The sequence below is a fragment of the Aethalodelphis obliquidens genome, unplaced genomic scaffold (assembly GCF_003676395.1).
Source record: "Aethalodelphis obliquidens isolate GAN/ISIS:26980383/991018 unplaced genomic scaffold, ASM367639v1 scaffold4, whole genome shotgun sequence".
In the NCBI taxonomy this organism is placed as follows: Eukaryota; Metazoa; Chordata; class Mammalia; order Artiodactyla; family Delphinidae; genus Aethalodelphis; species Aethalodelphis obliquidens.
In genome coordinates, this window is record NW_020837948.1 from 51,657,616 (window position 1) to 51,683,512 (window position 25,897).

At 37.3% G+C, this 25,897-nt stretch overlaps 1 protein-coding gene across 1 annotated transcript in view; it reads left to right on the forward strand.

The window, feature by feature from the left end:
• The window catches only part of TMEM167A (transmembrane protein 167A), a 36,340-nt gene extending 29,673 nt beyond the window's left edge, over nucleotides 1-6,667 (forward strand). The window contains exon 4 of the mRNA XM_027100695.1: nucleotides 2,583-6,667. Within this exon, the coding sequence (XP_026956496.1) occupies nucleotides 2,583-2,653 (71 nt within the window). The 3' untranslated portion in view covers nucleotides 2,654-6,667. The remainder of the gene's footprint in view (nucleotides 1-2,582) is intronic.
• The last annotated feature ends 19,230 nt before the right edge of the window (nucleotides 6,668-25,897 follow it).

Below are 25,897 nucleotides of genomic sequence, written 5' to 3' on the forward strand. Positions count from 1 at the left end.
GAAATTGGGATTAACAGATATGTACTACTATATATAAAATAGATAAATAGCAGGGACCTACTATATAGCACAGGGACCTATATTCAATATCTTGTAATAACCTGTAATGGAAAAGAATCTGGAAAAAGAGTATATGTATAAATATATGTGTGTGTGTATCTATCTGAATCGCTTTGCTGAACACCTGAAACATTGAGTCAACTATTCAATAAAAAAAGAGAGAGAACATATGGAAGAGCAAGACAGTTTGAGGAAGTAGAGAATATCACTGGATTAGAGTCATACTAACATTAAAGTTGCTAGCTCATGAATAAAATATTAAGGTATTTTAAATCCATCTTTTGTGTAATAAATTAGAAAATGATGTACAACTCCATTTAGTAGCCAATCCAGGTGATCCTTTTGTTCACAATTTTTACTTGAAAGTATAGCTAAAGTTTTCAGACATCTAGTTTATAGCTTTCTTCATGTTATCCTATAGTACTACCTATTTTTATGTCTAATTATAAACTGTGCCTTTTTTTGCTTGCCCATGTATTTCCATTTTCCTGTCTTGACTATATGAATACCATAGGTTAAATGGTTCAATTATTCATTTTTGCCAATTATGTGGAAAGCATTAGCTTTTCATTTTGGCAAAGTGGTTTAGAAAATGTTGATGGTGATATGCTGCTTTCTCAACCACATGCTCCTCTCTTATCTTGACACAGAATATATCCACAAAGAAAGGAAACAGTTTTAATGGGAAAAGGCCCAGCCAAATCATCTTATCATGTTACACATCACATTACAGCAACTGTTTCACATTCACTTATAGAGACCTAAGACCAGACAAGAAGTAACATTCTTACCCAAGTTCAACCAAAGATGTTTAGCCTCTACCACATGGCAGTCTCTTTTAAGAAAATTAAAAACGGGAAAATGAAACCCATATGTAAATTATAGCATTCTAAGTTGGAGGATGAGGAAGAGAAGAACTTCCTCAAAAATTAATTTCCAGCAGATGGAAAATTTAGGACAATATTAGTTTCTTCTTTTAGTGTTTAAGAAGACTATATTAGACAGTGAGAGTATCTAGCCCTGTGGTGAGTGACAGGCTTCCTTATGAGATCTACCAGAAATTTTGGTCTGATTGTTTTGTTGGATAACTTGAGTTTTTTACCCTGAAAGAATCAGCATGGCTAAAAAATGAGGAACCACGGTATTTTTTAGTTTCAAAAGATTTTTTTTTCCAGTTAATATTGTAAAAACACTGTATTTTCTCACTTTCTAGATTTTCCTTTAGCTGGAATGCAGTCCATCAAATGTCTACGGATAGAAAAAACTTTCAGAAAAACACCAAATGTTTATTTTATTTGTATGTGTGTAATGTCTTCTGTGAATATTGCCATTGAACAAATATATAAACTTTTTGACTGTATCACTATGATCTCAGTGAGGAAGCTCTGAAAATGAAGATGACCTTCAAGGTTTTAGTTGATAAGAGTGGTCAAGATTGACATTTTCCAGAAGTAGTTAACTGAACTTGCTAGTGAAATATGGAACTTAGTTACTAGAAAAGATTATTTTAAACATCACAGAAAAACACAGGTGAGGTGAGTATAAACCATCTCTGTAAAGGAACCAGGTACATACCCAGGATTATTCCTAGAAGTAGCACATCACTCTTTCTCCTTCTTCCTTTCTTATGTGCCCTCAAGGCAGCATAAAAATGCCTGGTGCTTTGTGCAGCCTTGCAATTACTGAAGAAACAGGAAAGAACAAGATGAGTTTGAGTTAGCTCACAATTACAGGATCTCTGTTTATAGGAGTTTCACAAGCCAACTCCAGATCTACTTCATGCAAAGGAAAGTCTCCAAGTATAAACAAACACTCCTTAAACACATGTGAAAATTGACTAATACAGAAGTGGTTGTTCTAAGTTCTGCATCTCTAACCCAGAGTAATTATACTGTAAAAGATTTGATATGAAATCCATTTCAGAAATAGTTTAGTTTTCTCTGATATGTTTTTATTAAGCATTCTACGTTATGTTGATTTTTTAAATGCAGTTTGATTGAACACCCTGTTTATTTTCATCTAGGAATGCTTATTTTTTACCCCTTATAATTGTCATGAATTGCTATCAATGAAGAAAAAAAGTATGGCTAGAAACTGTATGTTGAATTTCTTTTTATAGGTGGAAATTTCCCTTTTTTATAGGGAAAAAACAAGCAATATTTCTTTGGTTTTAATTGAGTTTTTGAGATAATTTCATTTGGATCTTTAGCCTACATTCTGTGTTATATTTTTTAATATCTGGGTTTATGCAGTGACACTGAAATGGCTCATGAAAGGTTTTCTAAAGGCATGAAAAGGAGGTGGTCTTAGAAATAGATCAGTATAGTTTAGCTCATTCTGGAGTATACTCACTTTTATGTTGCATGTAGTTTGTTTTGCCCACCCCTGCCCCTAAATATATGGGCTTCATAGGCAAGAATTTTATCTTGGTTTTTTATATGCCCCTCTCCTGTAGTAAGTAATAACCTTACTGCTAACTACTCAGTTAATCAACGTGAATATATCTACCTTTTTTCCAACAGGTGAACGGAAGAGTCCTTATGTTGCGGTATGCTGTATTGTGATGGCCTTCAGCATCCTCTTCATACAGTAGCTTGGAAAAATGCCAGAATTCAGTTGCAATCAGATTTAAATATGAAAAAAAGGACTTATCTGCATAAAATAATGGAAAGAATGGTTAACCCTTTTATCTTTGAACATTGAATGAGATAAATTTTCAGCTGCTGTTCTCTATTTTTGTTATTGGACCAATGTTCTATATAAATAATTAGGATGTAACCATTTAATACTCAGAGCTTAAATATGTCTGTAACATCAACCTCAGTACTGTCACTACAATATTACATTCTGCATATGTCATTCTATTATGTCAGATAGCAGTTTTTAGTGAGGTATCTTTAAGGCACATAGGAGAAAACAAAATTGGTAAATTACTTAAGTTCCTTTCACCGTGATTTGGAAACGATAAATTCTTTATAGAATGAGACTTTTTGGACTAGCTTTTTTATTGGAAAAAAAAAAGGTTCAATTCGTGTTGGTAAGGACTGCATTCATATTTAATAATGCTTGCTTTTCCTCTGGCCACATCATTTTGAGCATTAACCAGAGTACCTCTACTGTTAGCAAACTGTAGTTTATTACAGGTATTTAAACTATTTAAAACAAGCCTATGCAGTTCTTAAGGAGGAAGATAAATGAGAAGTGACTTAAGAGTGCTGTTGAGAAAATGTTCCTATTTAACATAAAAGAATGCAGAATACCTGACTGGTGTTATCGTCTCTGAAACCTCTGGTTAAGTGTGGATAAATGTCTTAAGCATAAATTTGACCAGCTAACTGTTGTTTTTGGAATAAGGCTACATGCTTAGAGTAAAAAAGAGCTAAATGGAATGATAATCTTACACACGTTTTTCATTCTTTTTAGTGTTAGGTCTCTACATTTTAATTACCCCAAAATGCAAACTGTGTTTTTGTTTTTTAATACAGCACTTTAAATCTAGTTTATGTTTTGCCTATAAACTTGAACTGGAATCTTGTGTAACTTACTACATGATGATAAACAGTTTTCACATCTACTTACCGTATGCCATGGCATAAATGTCTTTGAGCTTTGATGATAAAGGAGGACCTTCAGTAATTTTCATTGAGCAAGAGGAACACTGGAAATGTGACATAAATTTTGTAGTAGAGCAGTTATTACACATTTATGGTTAACATTTCAAAATTCAGTTAAAGTTTCAAAGCGAAGGAAAACTTCTTAACTAAAAATTGCCCATTATACATAGTATTAATTAGATATTGTTGTCGGCTGTTAATTCCCCATAAAGATAAAAAGAATAAACTTTTTTTTTAAGAAAAAAAATTGTTTAGACTTATTTTTAAATGAGCCTGCCAGTAGCTGTTTCTGCAGAAACAAAGTATGGAACTGAAAGTTACCTATTTTTAGGACCACTTTAAAGTACTTAGAATTCTAGGAAACGTAAGAAAATCTTGTTACACATTGCCTGCTTTTTTTTTTGCAAAAGATAAAAGCTGCTGTTTGGCTGTCAGTATATTTGTTTATTGTACATTTCTGGCTTATCTATAGCTGGTTTAAAATGGTATATTTTGCCTTAAACAGGTTAATCAGGTTATAATTGTTCCTACTCTGCACTGTCTCTTGGGCTTTGCATTAGGTCAAGGATTTTCAGGGTATCCCCAAAATAGGACTCTTATCAGAATATACATGCAGAGTAAGTCACCTTTCTGGGTCTAGTTTCTTGAATGGCCATCTGTTGTCCAACTCTGCTGCCAACTAGACTTTCCAAAAGCTATATCAACTAATTTTTTATATACTAACACAAGTCTAATATGAAAAAGGGAGGACTATTCTAGATAATCAGTTCTAGGACATTTCTTTTAAGTTGGCATTTCAGAGGAGGCAGGTGGAAAGTAGAGGAAGAAATAATTTTTTGGAAAATTTTTGGCAACATATAAACATTTTACTGTGTGTAGATGCTGAACAGAATAGGAAGCAGCTTATTTCTTATTTCACGAACCCATGTCCCCTGCATCGGCAGGCGGACTCTCAACCACTGCACTACCAGGGAAGCCCAATGAGCATTTTCTTTAATGTATTTTTTTTTTCAAAGAATTACCACTAAATCCTATTCTCTAACCCAAAGGGCGGCGTAGGTAGTTTTAAGCCCACAGAATATTCAGATATTCCTTTTGTGGTCTTGGCGAGGTGGTAAGATGCAGAAGAGGATTAAGGATCAATTTAAACATCAGATGGACTGCCTCTGTCACACAGTCTTGGTGCAAGGCCAGATGGGATGATGGGCACTAAAGTCCACAGCTTGCTAGATTCAAATACCCTCCCTAAGCTCCTTCCTGGCTCCAAAATCTTTTGATTCCATCTTGCCTGGAATTTGTTTTGTGCTGATGTTTAGTTCCTGATCGGCCTCAGCTGTGCCAGTGGCAGGAGCATGCCTTCTTTCCAGGCAGTCTTAAAAGATGTTCAATCAAAAGAAGACATAGTCTGCTGAATTCCCTCTGTGGCTTAAAAAAGTTTAGATTCAAGTCCAGTATTTTGTTAATGCCTATGCTGCTGTGCCAGACACTACTATCCTGAATGTTCTTACATTGTCAGATTCAAAACAGTCCTATGCTGGGAAAAGTAGTAATATGTAACTTGTAACAGACACCATCATCTTAGTAAAATGCAGATCAGTCTAGTTCTAACCTAGGACAAAATTGAGATTTCAGTGAAGTAACTTCTTCAAGTTCACAAAGTCAAAAATGAACAGATCTCTGCCTGGTTTTGTGAAAAAGACCTACCACTTATAAATAGAATGTTTATATTTCAGCATTTTAAAGAGGCATTAAGAGAGTGCATTCAATCTATTATCACTGAACACAAGTACACAGTTTCTTCCCTCTAGTGGTTCATAATATTGTGGGTGAGAGAGAAATTAGGTTATTTTATATGAAGTGCAGTGTGATAGCATTTATTATTGAAATAACACCAGGATTCTAGAAGAAAATAAAAAGGTGACAGCTCAGTCAGGGATATGAACTTCCTTCCAGAGAAGCAAGGCTTAAGCTGAATTTAAGAGCAATATGCAAAAGCACCAGGGGTATATTATGGACCATCAGTACCTAGCTTGTCGTGCCAGCCACTTGGGGAGTACCCCTGAGCCTTGAACAACACAGGTTTGAACTGTGCAGCTCCACTTATAGGTTGGGTTTTTTTCAGTGGTAAATGCTACAGTACTGCACGATCCCAAGTTGGTCGAATCTGTGGCTACGGAACCTCGCTTATGGATGGCTGACTGTAGGATATCCCTGGAGTGTGGACTGCGCAGACGGTCAGCGCCCCTAACCCCCATTGTTCAAGGGTCAACTACACTACGATATAAGCCTAGAAATGTGGAGAGAGGTTAGATCCTAGAGGGTCTTGTATTTTTCTCATTGCTGTCTATTATCTACCTCAGAATTGAAGTTCAATATGTTTCCTCCTGCCTGACAAAAAAATTCAAGAATAAAAATAAAATTCTCCCTTGGTGTATGTATAAACAAGGTTAAATATATCCATGCCAACCTTATTTTGGACCAAGAATAATACATTACTGTCCTCTCCAGAGGCAAGCCAAGGTAACTTACCAGTCAGGTCAAATATTTTCAGGAACTCTGAGTAGCTCATACTCTATCAATGCCAAAAGTAGTCAGGATTGTTAAAGCACACATGTGCATAAGAAGCGAAAGTGGTTGCAATTTCTACATTTCCTGGGTGCACAGAAAAGATTTCTAATAAACAAGGACATGTGCTCCTTTCAAAGCCTTTGAGAAGTACTGGATCATAGGAAACTGAAAACAAGAACGGAAGATTCTTGGGGACGCCTCTACTTTCTTTGGTATCCAGTAACAGTAGATGTACAAAATATAAGTACTTGTGTAATATATCAGCATTGTGAGTATTGCACAGCCCTGTTATTCTCAATCAGCAAGTTACTAGCTTCCAAAAAATAGCTTCATGATTATGTAATCTATACATTGCCTTCCACAGTTTCTTTTACTTTGCCCTCAACCAGTCCCAAAATGGTAATCTGAAATGCCACTCCAATATCAGAAAAAAAGGGTAGGTGGAAAGATATTTCCTGTGGTTTTGAGAGTACAAAAAATCATCCTACTCTGTGGTTAGTGCATATGTCTGTGGTATGTAATAAAAATCAAAATGAACTTGCAAGAGCCTCCTAGTTTTGTCTTATTGTCAGATGAGTGAAAGGTTTTTTAGGGGTTGGTTAGAGTATTGAAATGGCCATGTTTTGAGTAAGATGGGAATAGAGAAATATTTCTATTTGTTTTACCTGCATTTTAAGTCATGGCTGGTCGAGGTTGGTTTGGGGAAGTTTTATTTTTATATTGTTTTGCATCTTAAAGCTGTTCAACCTATTATATTGCTGTTTCTTTGAGTGAGCCTTCAAGAGTCTAATGAGCTTTAGATGTGAAGTCATGAATTCCCTCCAGAGATGGTGGAAATCTGATTCTGAGTGAAAGTGACAATTAATTATTGACAGTGACTTTCAACTTGTCCTCAACTGAGAGCCTTCAGATGCCCAAGCCTTCTGGCAAGTAGCTATCAAAATCTGTGAGCAGTGACCATCAGAGTGAGATTATTTAGCCAATTTATACCATTTATTGAGAAATATGAAAAAAAATATATGTACTGTGTACCTTGCTTTGGGTAGCGTGGTCGTTCTACTGTTATCTTCCCAGCACCCAGTTAACACAGACAAACCTTCGTTAGACCTGTTACCGGAAATAATTGACTTAACCAAGTGAATTGCAACAACTATATTTTTAGTTGAGTTTTGAATTCAAAAAGTACTTCATATACGAATAGAAAAACAGTATCTTAGTTGTATCCTCAGTGTATATTATAAACCTCCCTCACTGCTCCATTGTAACTACGAGTTGATGTGAGACTATAGAGGAAAATTACTAAGTTTCTGATTTCTAACTTAGATCAAAAGAATTCAAAATGGCTTTGCTTGAGACCATTAGTTTAACACAGTAGGAAAGCAAAATCTGTTTTCTATTCGGAGGGTTTGCATTAATATCCTGAACCATAACAGATTTGCTGGGAGAAAAAAAAAGAGAGAAACATAAATATTGGAAATAGGGTACGTCACTTCACACACACCTTGTAGAGGATGAGAGCACTTAGGAATTTCAAAATACCCAGACACCACTACTGTTTGAGCTTTATTTGGCAAGGGAAGTAGCCTGGGAGCAAATGTGTAGTAATTGAAGGTTTGTACCCAAATTGCCAAAACCGTCTAATTTATGAGCCACTTCAACACTTTTGATCACATAGTATGTGTAGGCTAAATGCTGGAAAAGTAATGTGCAAAGATATTAGACTGCTTAAAAAGAAATAAGGACACATTTAAGGCATGAAGGATTTCAAGAAGGCTGGCCTCAAAGAAGGAATATTTGCAGTAGTGAAGTTTTAAAGAAAAATGATCTGCAGACTCAGGGTAACACCAAAAGATTTGATCTTGGAGATTGAAAGGAAGATAGAACACTCTTTCAATAACATTTCATTAGGGCCTTAGAAAAACAAGATAGGATTTTCCTTTTGATTTTATTTAATAAAAGTATTGTTTATTCTTTGCTTGCTTTTTAGCTAATGTTATTCACAAATGGAGGAACCTCTATTAAATCTTGGAAAGTGATGAGAGTACTTTTATAAAATATGTTTAAGAGGTTTACAGTATGAAATTAAGAGAGCTGTAGAACACAAAATATAGGGTAATAAAGTTAGATGAGTTTTCAGAAAAGTTAGTTTTATGAGTATGTAATCTAAACCTCATTCAGATCTCTATTAATGGGTCACTGTTATGAGCTCTAAGTGAATCAAAGCCAAAATAACATACAGTAACAGAATTTAAAACCCATAACTTAAAACTGCATTCATACTACTGGCAACTCCAATCCTAGTTGTTTTTATTTTTAAGTATTACCATCACAGGCATCCTTTCAAAGAGGCGTAATTGAATCTGTTAAGAGAAATTGGACATAGGAAACTATTGAGATGGTTCCTGAATCCCTAGGCAATTATTTGACTTGCCATGAATAACAGAAATAAGGGTAGAATTCAGGATAATCTTTATGCCTCCAAGGAATGGAAAATTAGTCCCTCTGACATGGCTGTCCCACAAAGTAGGTTCCTCCACATCTTCCTTTCTATTTCTAGAAGAATCCTTTGAGAACTGGCTGTGTGCCAGACACAGTGCCAGCATCAGCATATACAATGTGGAACAAGACAGCTCCTCCTGTCACAGAACCTCGATTCTAATGAAGACCAACTAACCAAAATAGATAGGCATACACAACCTCTAGTAAGGACCTTGAAGACACCAAACAAAGGATGATTTTAGATGGAGTGGTCTGAGATGGCCAGTCCATAAAGTTGATGGGTTAGGCTAAGACCTGCAGACGAAAAGAGCATGAGCCAGGAGGCAGAAGAACAGCATACTTGAGGACCCAGAGATGGGAAAGAGCTTGGGACTTGCTCTGGAGCAAGTGGAGAAGTTGATAGGAAACTAGCATGAACTAAATGAGACAAAGAATGGTATAAGTTGGATAGAAAAATGAGCCAAATTATGCAGTGCTTTGAGCCATAGAGAAGACTGGCAGACTCATGCAAAGGATGAGTCAATACCTGCTTGCAAAATTGGAGCAGGTATAGTGTCTATCAGGCTGTCCTTGGATCTCGTATTGGAACTGAAATCCACAGGGCAGGTAATTGGGAAGGAAAGGCTAGAAGCTTCAGGATGGACTGAAACCCATCAGTTATTATTGCTCTGATCTTGGTGCTGGAGACGTCCTGCAGAAAGAAGCCAGTGCCCTTCACCTTGGAGCTAAACACACATCTGGCCAAGGGTTAGAGAAAAACTGAAGGAGAAAGTGGAATAGTTATAGGCCCAGCCATTGCCTCATGCTAAAAAGTTTAGCACACCTGGGACAACATGTGTGAGCTAACAAAACGGTGGTTGCTGCACCTCTGCCCTCAAATTTCACACGAGACTCTCCTGTGGCCCACTCTAACCAAAACTTAGAGGAAATGGAGTTCTGGGAAATGTAGGACGGCCTAACCAATCTGACACATTACAGGGGCCTCACATCCTCTTAAAGACCCACTTGGATCGCCTCCCAGCAAGTCAAAAACATGCCAAACAAAACTGTTTATCCCTTCTAAATCTGCTTCTGTCTGGGTCTCCTTATTTTTGTAAACAGTACAACTTTCCTTCTATGATAGAAACTTTCTAACCCCCTAAACTCCTTTTTTTCCTCTCTCTCATATCCCTCCCTTGCTCCCGCCAATCTGTAGTTTAGTTCTATCATTTTTACCTCTGCAGTGCCCACCCCAGGCATATGAGTTCAGACTCACCAGGTGACTATACCATCCCACACATTGATTTCAGATTCAGTTTTATAAAAGCCTCATTCTGGAACCCCAGAAGTACAAGGGCATTCTCCCCTCCAAAGACACGTACAGGAGAGTGAGTTATGGCAGAGGTGCTAGCATGCTGTTATCATTATTTAAACCAAGAAAAACACACTGTAGACAAGATGAAAGATCTAATAAAAATCTGTTCTTATTCCCGATTCTAAAACTTTAACAGCTGGGCTTTCCCATGTGGAATAATGTTACATAAATAACTCAGCTAGGAAGCAGAGGGGCTGTGAAGAAGTCCAACAAAATGATAGATGATCTTGGTCAATCTGAATCATACCCAATGGAGTTACAAGGAAAGAAGTGGTCATTGGAATGTACTGGTGAGCTGGTGCTGGTACAATCAGCAGACTTCACAGAACCTTAGTCATGTACACTAATTCTTCTATAGAGGTTTTCTTTCTACTTAAGCATATTAACACTCTCTAATCTATTCCATAGGGACTTTCTCTGCTCCATCCGAAAATGTCACGGAAATCTAGAGAAACTGGCTCTCAGAGAATAAACCTGTTGAGATTTAAAACTGAAACTGAATTCTTCTGCTTAATTTTCTTTGAAAGGGGACAAATATCTCTGAGTACATTCTATTTAATATTCTCGTCCACATAATCTAGGTATAGCTCATGTTACAAATCCTACTCCCACTTCTTCCATCAACTGAAGCATATGTAGTTGCAGTTGTGGCACAAATGCCAAAAGGCATAATGAGAAAATATGAGTAAGGAACAGAGCTTCAGCCTAAGAAAGTGAATGCAGTCCTCCTTTTCCACTTATATAATGGGAAACTGGTGAGAAGGGAGCCGCCATCTGTATGATAGATACAAAACTTTGGGGCGAGTCTCCTCATCTTTCTCAGATTTGAGTTAGATGATCTCTAAAAGCCTGTCCAGCTCTAAAAACCGATGACTATCCTGTATTCAGAGTACAAGTTGTTCTTCACTGGCCCCCACTTATATTTCTCAGCAGTTGGTTAAACAAAGAAAAAGAGCTCTTAGAGAATGAAGATTCATTTGTTTTCTTCTAGGCATATTCTTGGAAATCCCACTGTGGTTGGAAATTCTACTTTGTGAAATGTACCCAGGAATTTCACCTTGCCAGAAATTCTATAAGGACTCACTTTGATCATTTTAAAGACTTACAGCAGACATTCTGTGATTTGAACAGTGGTTATTTCAGTAGGAAATATTCAAGGAGCATGTGCTTGTTGCTTTTTTTTTTTTAACCTAATCCTGAGATTAACCTATTCTATGAATATCAGCAAGAATCAGCTCACCCATTAGCTACACCATGCAAAGGGAAATGTCCTCATCAACTTGAAAGAAAAGAAGGAGGAAAAAAATAGAAAGAAAATAACTTTTAGGCCTTGAATTGCTAATCACTTCCCCCTACTCTCTGCTGTCCAAATGTTTTTACTCATGATAATCCAAGGAAACATGCTAATGTAGCTGCCCCTTACCTCTCATCACCCTAGCACAGTATGAGTCACTCAGCAGGAGATACTTATAATTTCTGCTATTGATTTTGCCTTTTAAGAGAATGGCAACCTCTGAATGACAAGCCATCTGCTTGAGAGATGGTATAATGAGCCCCTTCAAATATTTTTATCTCACTACAAAGTTGAAATCTATGAATTACAGAAAACTTAAAAAATATAAATACACAAAAAGAAAAAAAATAGAAGTTTCCAATAATCCTATCAGTCTAAAACAACCACCATTAACAATTCATGTAAAGATATTCATGCAAAGATAGCCATGTAAAGATAAAGCATGCAATTTATTTTTATAAAATAGCACATGCTATTTTGTAGCCTCCCCGTTTATCAATACATCATGGGAGATTCCTGGACAATATGTCAGAGTAGAAGGATTTGAGCTCACCTCCTCTCATGAAAACACCAAAGTCACAAATAACCGCTGAACGACCATCAACAAAAAAGCTTGAATCTACAAAAATGATATTCTACACCCAAAGACACAGAAGAAGCCACAGCGAGATGGTAGGAGGGGTGCTTTTGCAATATAATCAAATCCCATACCCACTGGGTGGGTGGCCCACACACTGGAAAATAATTGTGTCACAGAGGTTGTCCCACAGGAGTGAGAGTTCTAAGCCCCATGTCAGGCTCCCCAGCCTAAGGATCTGCTATCAGGAGGAGGAGCCCCCAGAGCATTTGGCTTTGAAGGCCAGTAGGGCTTGAGTAAAGGAGCTCCACAGGACTGGGGGAAACAAAGAATACACTCTTGAAGGGTGCACACAAGGATTCATGTGCACTGGGACCCAGCAAAAAGAAGTAACTCCATAGGATCCTGGGCCAGACCTACCTATAAGTCTTGGAGGGTCGCTTGGAGACGAGGGAATCAGCTGTGGCTTACTGGGGCAGCAAGGATACTGGTGACAGTGGCCCCAGAGAATATTGATGGGCGTAAGCTCTCCCAGAGGTCGCAGTTTTGGCATCAAGACCTGGCCCTACCCAGCAGCCTACAGGCTCCAGTGCTGGAATACCTCAGACCAAACAACTAGCAGGATAAGATCACAGCCCCACCCATCAGCAGACAGGCTGTCTAGAGCCTTACTGACCTCACAGCTCACTACCTGACATGGCCCTGCCCACCAGAAATTGAAGAGTGATTTTAAAACTTCCAACAAACAAAAGTCCAGGCCCAGATGGCTCAGAGGCCAATTCTATCAAACATTTAGAGAAGAGATAAATGTTTGATATCCTATCCTTCTGAAACTATCCTATCCTATCCTTCTGACCTATCCTTCTGAAGCTCTTCCAAAAGATTGCAGGAGGAACACTCCCAAGCTCATTCTATGAGGCCACAATCACCCTGATACCAAAAGCAGACAAAGATACCACAAAAAAAGAAAATTACAGGCCAATTTCACTGATGAACATAGACACAAAACTCCTCAACAAAAACTAGCAAACCAAATCCAAGAATGTATTAAAAGGATCATACACCATGATCAAGTGGGATTTAGCCCAGGGATGCAAGGATTCTTCAATATACGCAAATCAATCAATGTGATACACCATATTAACAAACTGAAGAATAAAAACAATACGATCATCTCAATAGATGCAGAAAAAGCTTTTGACAAAATTCAACACCCATTTATGAGAAAAACTCTCTAGAAGGTGAGCATAGAGGGAATTTACCTCAATATAATATAGGCCATATATGACAAACCCACAGCTAACATCATTCACAATGGTGAAGAGCTGAAAGCATACCCAAGGATGTCCCCTCCACCACTTTTATTCAACATAGTTTTGGAAGTCCTAGCCACAGCAATCAGAGAAGAAAAAGTAATAAAAGGAACCCAAATTGGAAAAGAAGAGGTAAAACTGTTACTGTTTGCAGATGATATGATACTATACATAGAAAATCCTAAAGATGCTACCAGAAAGCTACTAGAGCTAATCAATGAATTTGGTAAAGTTAGCAGGATACAAAATTAATGCACAGAAATCTCTTGCATTCCTATACACTAACAATTAAAGTTCAGAAAGAGAAATTAAGGAAACAATCCCATTTACCATCACATCAAAAAGAATGAAATACCTAGGAATAAACCTACCTAAGGAGACAAAAGATCTGTCCTCTGAAAACTGTAAGATGCTGATGAAAGAAATCAAAGATGACACAAACAAATTAAAAGATATACCATGTTCTTGAATTGGCAGAATCAATATTGTCAAAATGACTATACTATGCAAGACAATCTACAAATTCAATGCAGTCCCTATTAAATTACCAATGGCATTTTTCACAGAACTAGAACAAAAAATTTTTTAATTTTTATGAAAACACTAAAGACCCCAAATAGCCAAAGTAATTCTGAGAAAGAAAAATAGAGCTGGAGGAATGAGGCTCCCTGACTTCAGACTATGCTACAAAGCTACAGTCATCAAAACAGTATGGTACTGGCACAAAACAGAAATATAGATCAGGGTTTCCCTGGTGGCGCAGTGGTTGAGGGTCCGCCTGCCGATGGAGGGGACGCAGGTTCGTGCCCCGGTCCGGGAGGATCCCGCATGCCGCGGAGCGACTGGTCCCGTGAGCCGTGGCCGCTGGGCCTGCGCGTCCGGAGCCTGTGCTCCGCAACGGGAGAGGCCACAGCAGTGAGAGGCCCGCGTGCCGCAAAAAAAAAAAAAAAAGAAATATAGATCAATGGAAGAGGACAGAAAGCCGAGAAATAAACTCACGCACCTATGTCAATTAATCTATGACAAAGGAGGTAAGAATACACAATGGAGAAAAGACAGTCTCTTTAATAAGTTGTGCTGGGAAAACTGGACAGCTACATGTAACAGAATGAAATTAGGACAATTTTCTTACACTACACACAAAAATAAACTCAAAATGGATCAAAGATCTAAATGTAAGGCCAGACACTATAAAACTCTTAGAAGAAAACTTAGGCAAAAAACTCTTTGACATAAATCTCAGCAACATCTTCCTTGATCCACCTCCTGGAGTAATGAAAATAAGAACAAAAGTAAACAAATGGGATCTAATTAAACTTAAAAGCTTCTGCACAGCAAAGAAACCATAAAGAAGATCAAAAGACAACCCTCAGAAAGGGAGAAAATAGTTGCTAATGAAGCCACCAACAAGGGATTAATCTCTGAAATATACAAATGGCTCAAGCAGCTCTATGTCAAAAAAACAAAAACCTAATCAAAACATGGGGAGAAGTCCTAAATAGATTTTTCTCCAAAGAAGACATACAGGTGACCAAAAAGCACATGAAAAGATGCTCAACATTGCTAATTATTAGAGAAATGCAAATCAAAAGTGCAATGAAATATCACCTCACACTGGTCAAAATTGCCATCATCAAAAAGTCTACATGAGGGCTTCCCTGGTGGCGCAGTGGTTGGGAGTCCGCCTGCCGATGCAGGGGACACGGGTTCGTGCCCCGGTCCGGGAAGATCCCACATGCCGCGGAGCGGCTGGGCCCATGAGCCATGGCTGCTGAGCCTGTGCGTCCAGAGCCTGTGCTCCGCAACGGGAGAGGCCACAACAGTGAGAGGCCCGCGTACCGCCAAAAAAAAAAAAAAGTCTACAGTGAATGCTGGAGAGGGTGCGGAGAAAAGGGAACCCTCCTACATTGTTGTGGGGAATGTAAATTGGTACAACCACTATGGAGAACAGTATGGAGATTCCTTAAAAAACTAAAAATAGAACTACCATATGATCCATCAGTCCCACTCCTGGGCATATATCTGAAGAAATCCATAATTTGAAAAGATCCATGCAACCCAATGTTCATTGCAGCACTATTTACAATAGCCAAGATAGGGAAGCAACCTAAATGTCAATCAACAGAAGAATAGATAAAGAAGATGTTGTACATATATATAATGGAATATTACTCAGCCATAAAAAAGAATGAAATAATTCCATTTGCAGCAACATGGATGGACTTAGAGATTATCATACAAAGTGAAGTAAGTCAGACAGAGACAAATACCATATGATATCATTTATATGTGGAATCTAAAAAAAATGATACAAATGAACTTATTTACAAAACAGAAACAGACTCACAGACTTTGAAAACAAACTTACGGCTACTAAAGGGAAAAGGTGGGGGGAGGGACAAATTAGGGGTTTGGGATTTACATATGCACATTACTATATATAAAATAGATAACCAACAAGGACCTACTATATAGCACAGGGAACTCTACTCGATATTCTGTAATATCCTATATAGGAAAAGAATCTAAAAAAAGAATAAATATATGTATACGTATAACTGAATTACTTTGTTGTACACCTGAAACTAACACAACATTGTAAATCAACTATAATATAAAATGAAAATTCAATTTAAAAAATTTTAATAATAAAAAATTAAAACATAAAAAAATACATCATGAACATCTTTACATAAATTATAGATTTTTGCTATTATACCATTTAAAAATAATTGGAGAGTATTCTGCTATAGAATACAACATAATTTATCTAACCCATAGACTGTTATTGGATTGTTTCCACTTTGGTAATGACATATTTAAAAGGACAGCATGGCACAAATCATATCAGTGTCCTCTAAGATTAATGTATATTACACAGGTACCTAAGTTAAATGGATATTCCAAAGTTCCACTTAGGTCTGCATGAACAGGTCTCTTATTCAAGATAAGAGGCACGTGTATGCAAAAGAGTTGACTGCTTACTTCTGATTATTTCAGGTCACTTGGAAGTATCTCCCCACTTCACCTCTACCTGCAAACTGAAATCACACAGTTAAAAAGCTTAACATTCATATTTTATCAGTTTTCTCTAGAGTTGGACAGGATGGATTTTAAATTATTCCCTCCCCCAAGACCATGGGTCTTCAGTGAAGTACGTGCATGCATTAGATGGGGGAATCAGCCACTGAAGTACCATATTTGAATCCAGTTCTATCAAACATTGCAGGACACTGAGAAAAACAGAGATGTTCCCCAGGCTGGGCAAAAGAAATTAGGCATCTGGGAAGTGAGAGAGACTGAATAACATCAGACACAGGAAACTGAACAGTGAGTTGAGGCTGTGGGAGTGCTGTAGATCCTTCAGACTAAGCAAAGCACTCCTGGCTGCAACAGCACTCTAGCCTACTGATGCCTCTGCTTCCACAGTTTTTCAGTCATTCAGGGTGTAGGGGGGCTGTAGCTCCATTTTAATAATGGAAGTTGTGAGGGATCAATTTACAGAATATTTTGATAGAATTCATTTATTTGTTTATTCTACAAAATGGAATATTTATGCAGCCATTAAGTGTATTTATATTGAAGTCGATTTTTGACATGAAAGGATGCACACAATATATTAAGTGATGAAATATGTTACAAAACACTTGATAGAATGAGATTCCTTAGTGTAAAAAGTCCTCTATGTGTGTGTATGTGCATGTGTGCTCTCTCTCTCTCACTCACACACACACACACACACACACACACACACACACACACATTTTTAGGAAAAGACTGTAAAAATATATACCAACATGCTAAGAATGACTTTCTCTAGGGGTAGGAATGACAGTGTTTTTTTCTTTCCTTTTATTTTTTAAATCTGCATTTTTATGGTAAACATACATGATAAAATAAATGACAACAAATGTACATTTGAATTTCATGCTCTACTTTTTTTCTTCATGCCTTTATTTTCAGGCCATCAAACTTTTTTTGCAACTTGCTTTATTGATATTTTTCCCCTCTTTGTTTCATTCCGATGAGAATATAAAAGGTCTTTGTCATTTTATCTCCAAATCTGTTGCTCTAATCTTCCCTTTTTCCCACTTCCTCCCACGCTCATTTTCTCAAACTAGATGTTACATATGAATTTAATGTATTTAAGGATGGGCACTCCTATTTGCCTCTCTAAATCCAGAATGTGAACAGTATTTAGTAACCTTTCATCTATCATGTAAATTCTAAATTCTTTGAAGAAGCACAAATGGCCTGAATTTACCCCCTAATGCCCCAACTTCAAGCATTTTCAACCATCAAGAAAAGTAAATCATTTAAATTTAGAACTGACAAGAAACAGACTCAGTTATCTCCAACATGTATGCATTAAGACTAGTCTGCCAAGGGTTTTGTGTAAAGGCAAAAGATAATAAACTTAAAATGTATATACTAGTCAATGAAGGTTTTACATATACAACACAGTGAGTGTGATCCAAGTTCCAGAAATAAATGCCTTGCATTGAATGTAAAATTCATGCTAAGTAAATGAATTTATTTTTTTAAGTGATGAAACTCAATTCTTTTTTATCTTAAATGGAATTATATGCATCTATCTGCAATTACATGACACAAAGATGTCAACTTTATAAAATTTCCTGACTCTCTGGTTTATGAAAATAATGGCAAACATATCTCCATCTACATTACATACTTAATACAATACTAGAGAATTTAGTATTTATTACACCACTCAATTATGTATACTTTCAGGCTTTTGAAAAAATGAAGCACTTGACAAGTCTTAGTAAGAAAATCTGAGCATGAATGATTTTGTAGCAGTTATGTATAGCTTTGGACATTTAAAACATTTTTCTATAATTCTGTTAATTACTGAAACCAGGTTAATGAATGGCATGTTGAAGAAGCCTATTATACAGAAGTTGTGGCTAATGATTGAAGCCTTCCTTCTCACTTAATGATTTATTCCACCTTCCTCACTAGGAGTTCTTAGCATATCAAAAAGGCATCTAAGTATTAACAATTAGATAAGGGGCCTGCTTGGCCGCCCACGGGGTGAGGCAGGGATTCCAGTGCCAGGAGCACAGTTAGAAGAAGCGATACATTTCTTCAATGCCTTCCTGTTCTCTTTGTGAGCAACAACATGCATTTTCCAAGAAGTTAAGTGAAACTAAGGATCCAGTTGGTGGCCACTGAACAGAGTGAAGGACATCTCAATCTGAACTAGCCACCTTTCAATGCTGAATAGCTCCATGTGGCTAGTAGCTGGCATATTGGACAATAAGTTATACTTCCAGTGGAGAAAAATTATTCACACCGTTTCTTATCAGTTTGAGGGATCTTGGTTCCCAGGCTAGAGATCAGGCCCGAGCTCCTATGGTGGGAGCGCTGAGTCCAAACCACTGGACTAACAGAGAACCTCAGACCCCAGAGAATATTAATCAGAGTGAGACCTCCTGGAGGTCCTCATCTAGGCACCAAGATCTGGCTCTACTCAACTGCCTTCAAACTCCAGTGCTGGAGGCCTCAGGTCAAACAACAAATAAGACAGGAATACAGCCCCACCAATCAAAAAAAAAAAAAAAAGAAACGACAAAAACATATGTTACAGACAAAGAAGCAAGGTAAAAACCTACAAGACCAAATAAATGAAGATGAAATAGGCAACATATCTGAAAAAGAATTCAGAGTAATGATAGTAAAGATGATCCATAGTCTCAGAAACAGAATGGAGAAAATACAAGAAACGTTTAACAAGGATCTCGAAGAATGAAAGAGCAAACAGTGATGATCAACAAAATAACTGAAATTAAAACTACTCTAGAAGGAATCAATAGCAGAATAACTAAGGCAGAGGAACGGAAAAGTGAGCTGGAAGATAAAATGGTGGAAATAACTGCCAGGGAGCAGAATAAAGTAAAAAGAATGAAAATAATTGAGGACAGTCTCAGAGACCCCTGGGACAACATTAAATGCACAAACATTCGAATTATAGGGATCCCAGAAGAAGAAAAGAAGAAAGGGCCTGAGAAAATATTTGAAGAGATTATAGATGAAAACTTCCCTAACATGGGAAAGGAAATAGTCAATTAAGTCCAGGAAGCACAGAGAGTCCCATACAGGAAAAACCCAAGGAGAAACACACTGAGACACATGTTAATCAAACTACCAAAAATTAAACACAAAGAAAAAAATATTAAAAGCAGCAAGGGAAAAGCAACAAATAACATACAAGGGAATCCCCATATGGTTAACAGCTGATCTTTCAGTAGGAACTCTGCGAGCCAGAAGGGAGTGGCAGGACATATTTAAAGTGATGAAAGGGGAAAACCTACACCCAAGATTACTCCACCCAGCAAGGATCTCATTCAGATTCAATGGAGAAATCAAAAGCTTTACAGATAAGCAAAATCTATAAGAATTCAGCACCACCAAACCAACTTTACAACAAATACTAAAGGAACTTCTCTAAGCAGGAATCAGAAGAGAAAAAAAGACCCGTAAAAACAAACACAAATCAATTAAGAAAATGGTAATAGGAACACACATATCGATAATCACCTTGAATGTAAATGGATTAAATGCTCCAACCAAAAGACAAGACTGGCTGAATGGATACAAAAACAAGACCCATATATAGGCTGTCTACAAGGAACCCACTTCAGACCTAGGAACACATACAGACTGAAAGTGCGAGGATGCAAAAAGATATTCCATGCAAATGGAAATCACAAGAAAGCTGGAATAGCAATAGTCATATCAGATAAAATAGACTTTAAAATAAGGAATGTTACAAGAGATAAGGAAGGACACTACATAATGATCAAGAGATAAATCCAAGAAGAAAAGATAACAATTACAAGTATTTATGTACCCAACATAGGAGCACCTCAGTACATAAGGCAAATGATAACAGCCATAAAAGGAGAAATCTACAGTAACACAATAATAGTGGGGGACTTTAGCACCCCACTTACACCAACAGACAGATCATCCAGACAGAAAATAAATAAGGAAACACAAGCTTTAAATGACACAATAGACCAGATAGACCTAATTGATATTTTTAGGACATTCCACCAGAAAGCACAAGAATACACTTTCTTCTCAAGTGCACATGGAATGTTCTCCAGAATAGATCATATCCTGGGTCACAAATCAACCTTTGTGATTTAAGAAAATTTAAGAAAATTGAAGCTGTATCAAGCATCTTTTCCGACCACAATACTATGAGATTAGAAATCAGTTACGGTAAAAAAAAACAGTAAAAAACACAAATACATGGAGCCTAAACAATGTATTGCTAAATAACCAAGAGATCACTGAAGAAATCAAAGAAGAAATTAAAAAATACCTAGAAACAAATGACAACGAAAAGACAACGCTCCAGAACCGATGGGATGCAGCAAAGGCAGTTCTAAGAGGGAAGTTCATAGCAATTGAAACTCACCTCAAGAAACAACAAAAATCTCACATAAACAATCTAAGCTTACACCTAAAGCAACTAGAAAAAGAAGAACAAAGAAACCCCAAAGTTAGTAGAAGGAAGAAATCGTAAAGATCAGAGTGGAAATAAATGAAATAGAAACGAAGAAAACAATAGCAAAGATCAATGAAACTAAAAGTTGATTCCTTGAGAAGATAAACAAAATTGATAAACCTTTAGCCAGCTTATCAAGAAAAAAAGGGAGAAGGCTCAAATCAACAAAATTAGAAATAAAAAAGGAGAACTTACAACAGACACCACAGAAATACAAAAGATCATAAGAGACTATGACAAGCAACTATATGCAATAAAATGGACAACTTGGAAGAAGTGGACAAATTCTTGGAAAAGTACACCCTTCCAAGAATGAACCAGGAAGAATTAGAAAATATAAACAGACCAATCACAGGTAATGAAATTGAAACTGAAATTTAAAATTTTCCAACAAACAAAAGTCCAGGGCCAGATGGCTTCACAGGCAAATTCTATCAAACATTTAGAGAAGAGTTAACACCTATCCTTACCAAACTCTTCCAAAAAATTGCAGAGGGAGGAACACTCTCAAACTCATTCTATGAGGCCACCATCACCCTGACACCAAAACCAGACAAAGGTATCACAAAAACGAGAAAATTATAGACCAACATCACTGATGAACATAGATGCAAAAATCCTCAACAAAATAATAGCAAACAGAATCCAACAACACATTAAAAGGATCACACACTGTGATTAAGTGGGATTTATCCCAGGGATGCAAGGATTCTTCAATATATGCAAAACAATCAATGTTATATGCCATATTAACAAATTAAAGAAAAAAATCATATGATCATCTCAATAGATGCAGAAAAAGCTTTTGACAAAATTCAACACCCATTTGTGATAAAAACTCTCCAGAAAGTGGGCATAGAGGGAAACTACCTCAACATAATAAAAGCCATATATGACCAACCCCCAGCAAACATCATTCTCAATGGTGAAAAACTGAAAATATTTCCTCTAAGATCAGGAACAGGACAAGGATGTCCACTCTCATCACTATTATTCAACACAGTATTGGAAGTCCTAGCCACAGTGATCAGAGAAGAAAAAGAAATAAAAGGAATAGAAATTGGAAAAGAAGAAGTAAAACTGTCACTGTTTGCCAATGACATGATACTATATGTAGAAAATCCTAAAGATGCCCCCAGAAAACTACTAGAATGAATCAATGAATTTGGTAAGGTTGCAGGATACAAAATTAATGCACAGAAATCTCTTGCATTCCTATACAGTAAAAGCAAAATATCAAAAAGAGAAAAAAAGCAAACAATACCATTTACTACGGCAACAAAAAGAATAAAATACATAGGGATAAACTTGCCTAAGGAGGCAAAAGACCTGTACTCAGAAAACTATAAAACAGTGATGAAAGAAATCAAAGATAACATAAACAGATGGAGAGATATACTATGCTCCTGGATTGGAAGAATCAATATTGTGAAAATGACTGTACTACCCAAAGCAATCTACAAGTTCAATGCAATTCCTATCAAATTACCAATGGCATTTTTCACAGAACTAGAACAAGAAATTTTACAATTTGTATGGAAACACGAAAGACTCCGAATAGCCAAAGCAATCTTAAGAAAGAAAAACAGAGCTGGAGGAATCAGGCTCCCTGATTTCAGACTACATTAAAAAGCTACAGTAATCAAGACAGTATGGTACTGGCACAAAAACAGAAATATAGATCAATGGAACAGGATAGAAAGCCCAGAGGTAAACCCCCACACATATGGTCGTCTTATCTTTGACAAAGGATGCAAGAATATGCAACGGAGAAAAGACAGCCTCTTCAATAAGTGGTGTGGGGGAAACTGGACAGCTACATGTAAAAGAATGAAATTAGAACACTTCCTAACACCATACACAAAAATAAACTCAAAATGGATTAAAGACCTAAAGGTAAGGCCAGACACTATAAAACCCTTAGAGGAAAACATAGACAGAACCCTCTATGACATAACTCACAGCAAGATCCTTTTTGACCCACTTCCTAGAGTAAGGGAAGTAAAAACAAAAATAAACAAGTGGGACCTAATGAAACTTAAAAGCTTTTGCACAGCAAAGACAAGACAAAAAGACAACCCTCAGAATGGGAGAAAATATTTGCAACTGAAGCAACCGACAAAGGATTAATCTCCAAAATATACAAGCAGTTCATGCAGCTCAATATCACACAAACACCCCAATCCAAAAATGGACATCTAAATAGACATTTAGATGACCTAAGACCTAAATAGACATTTCTCCAGAGAAGACATACAGATGGCCAACAAATAAATGAAAAGATGCTCAACATCACTGATCATTAGAGAAATGCAAATCAAAACAACAATGAGGTATCACCTCTCACCAGTCAGAATGGCCATCATCAAAAAAATCTACAAATATAAACGCTGGAGAGGGTGTGGAGAAAAGGGAACCCTCCTGCACTGTTGGTGGGAATGTAAATTGATAGAGCCACTACGGAGAATAGTATGGAGGTTCCTTAAAAAACTAAAAATAGAACTACCATATGACCCAGCAATCCCACTACTGGGCACATACCCTGAGAAAACCATAATTCAAAAAGATACATATACCACAATGTTCACTGCAACACTATTTACAATAGCCAGGACATGGAAGGAACATAAATGTCCATCAAAAAATGAATGGATAAAGATCTGGCACATATATACAATGTAGTATTAGCCATAAAAAGGAACAAAATTGAGTTATTTGCAGTGAGGTGGATGGACCTAGAATCTGTCATACACAGCGAAGGAAGTCAGAAAGGGAAAAGCAAATATTGTATGCTAACGCATATATATGGAATTTTAAAAAGCAGTACTGATGAACTTAGTGGCAGGGCAAGAATAAAGACGTAGACATAGAGAAAGGAATTGAGGGCATGGGGGGGAAGGGGAAGCTGGGATGAAGTGAGAGTAGCATTGACATATATACACTACCAAATGTAAAATGGATGGCTAGTGGGAAGCTGCTGCATAGCACAAGGAGATCAATTCAATGCTCTGTTACGACCTAGATGCATGGGATAGGGAGGGTGGGAGGGAGGCTCAAGAGGGTGGAGATATGGGGATATATGTATACATATAGCTGATTCACTTTGTTGTACAGCAGAAACTGACAGAACATTGTAAAGCATTTATAGTCCAATAAAGATGTGAAAAAAACACAATTAGATAAGGAATAGAAGTGTCAGTGAGACATAATTTATTAGTTTTAGGATTGTTGATGAACATAGTTTACTGACTGAAAAAGTTTGATCACTCCTTTTGAAAGAAAGCCTACTCACTGACTCTACTACTCACATGCTCTATGTGAAAGTAGGAATAATTGAAAGTTCTCAGAAACATAAAATAAAAACTCCACCTTACGCTATGCAGAAATTCTCCACACCCTGCCATCAGAACTGTGGACCCATGAACTAATGTCCCTGCTTCCTCCACTCTTGGCCAGTTCCACTCTCTGCTCTTCCATATCCTCCACTTCCAGTGAAATATAAGGGCTGATTCAGACAGGTTCTTATTTGCAAACACTACATACTGACCCAAACCAAGTTAAGCAGAAAATAAATTCACTGAGAGGATATTTGTTATCTCATAGAATAACCCAGAAGACCAACAAACCAGGGAAGGAAATCAAACAAGAACACAGGGAAGCTGGGTAGCCAAAATCTCAGCCAAGTTAATGCCCTGGTTGCACACTGAGCCTTGTCCTCAGCACTTCATCGCTTGTCCCTGAATACAGTCTCTCTGTGGAGGAGATAAATTTTTCAGTGTCTGTCCCTATGCATCATGGGCTATAGATTCAAAGTGCCAAGCTGAGTGTATTGGTCAACTCTTCCCACACCAGAGCTGCATAACAAAGCACTCCGAAATTCAGTGGCTTAAAAAAGCAGTATTTTATTTTTGTTCATTTGTGGGTGAGGTAGGGGTTAGCTGATCTAAGCTATACTTGGCTGTACTTGGCTCCAAACCTCAAGTTGGGTGCCACTAAAACTCCTTATCTCTCATTTTTTTTGCATCAGTCAGCTGCCTGACATCTCTTCTCACGGTGATGGCAGAAGTTCAAGATGGCAAGCCAAACTGTATAAGTATGTTTCAAATTTCTGCAACATCAAATCTACTAACATTCTGTTGGCAAATCCAAGTCACATGGCAAGCCCAAAGTCAAGGGGACAACGAAAAACATTCCACCTCTAATGAGAAGAGCTGTGAAGTGACATAGCAGAAGTCACACACACAGGATGGGATGAAGAATTGGGGCTAATATTTCAATTTATTCCAGTGACAATTACTACTGGTCAAGTTTAGGCCTTCTGATAGTGCCCTGGCTGCCATGCAGATGAGTAGAGCAAGTATCTGGTCCTTTCTACTTCTGTAGGGGAGTAAGGGCCCTACCGGGAGGGGGTTCAAATGCTAAGCAGGTATCAAAGCAACAAATATCTATGAAAAGTGCCCAGTCATTACGCTTTCCCATTCCCTTCCATGGAGTTTCAGGAGACAGTAAAGAAGTGGCATACCTGGAAAGTGGAGACTAAATCAGAGTAGGAATTTGGAGATTTGGGCTACATGAAGGAAAAGAGGAAAAAACATCATTTTCTCTAGAATAATAACAATGAGATGATCATACTTGTAAGACCTTTGCCCTGTCTTTACATAGAACCCGAATCAATATGCTATTCTTCTCTCATCCTCACACCCCAAGTGATTTACTGGAAGTAAATATATGTGAAAAGGAAAGAAAGGAACACTCTCATTTATGAAGGTGTTCAATTCTCTGCACATGCACATATCCCAGGAGCAAAAGTTAAACTCCTTAAAAAAAACGCCAAACACCACTTTTCTCTTAAGAATTTTAACAATCATTAGGTTGATAGCATCGCTATAGAAACGAAAACAAATCTGGGGCAAATCTAGTCTGATTTTACCTCTAGTCTCTTGACTTCTACAACTTTCTTGAATGTAACTTCAGGCATATCTATGTGTTGGGAAAAAAGTTTAGAGTTAACTCGAGTGGTATTACTTGGTGAAGACAAGAATGTAGAGGCAGAAAGGTGAGCTGGTCCATGGGTAACT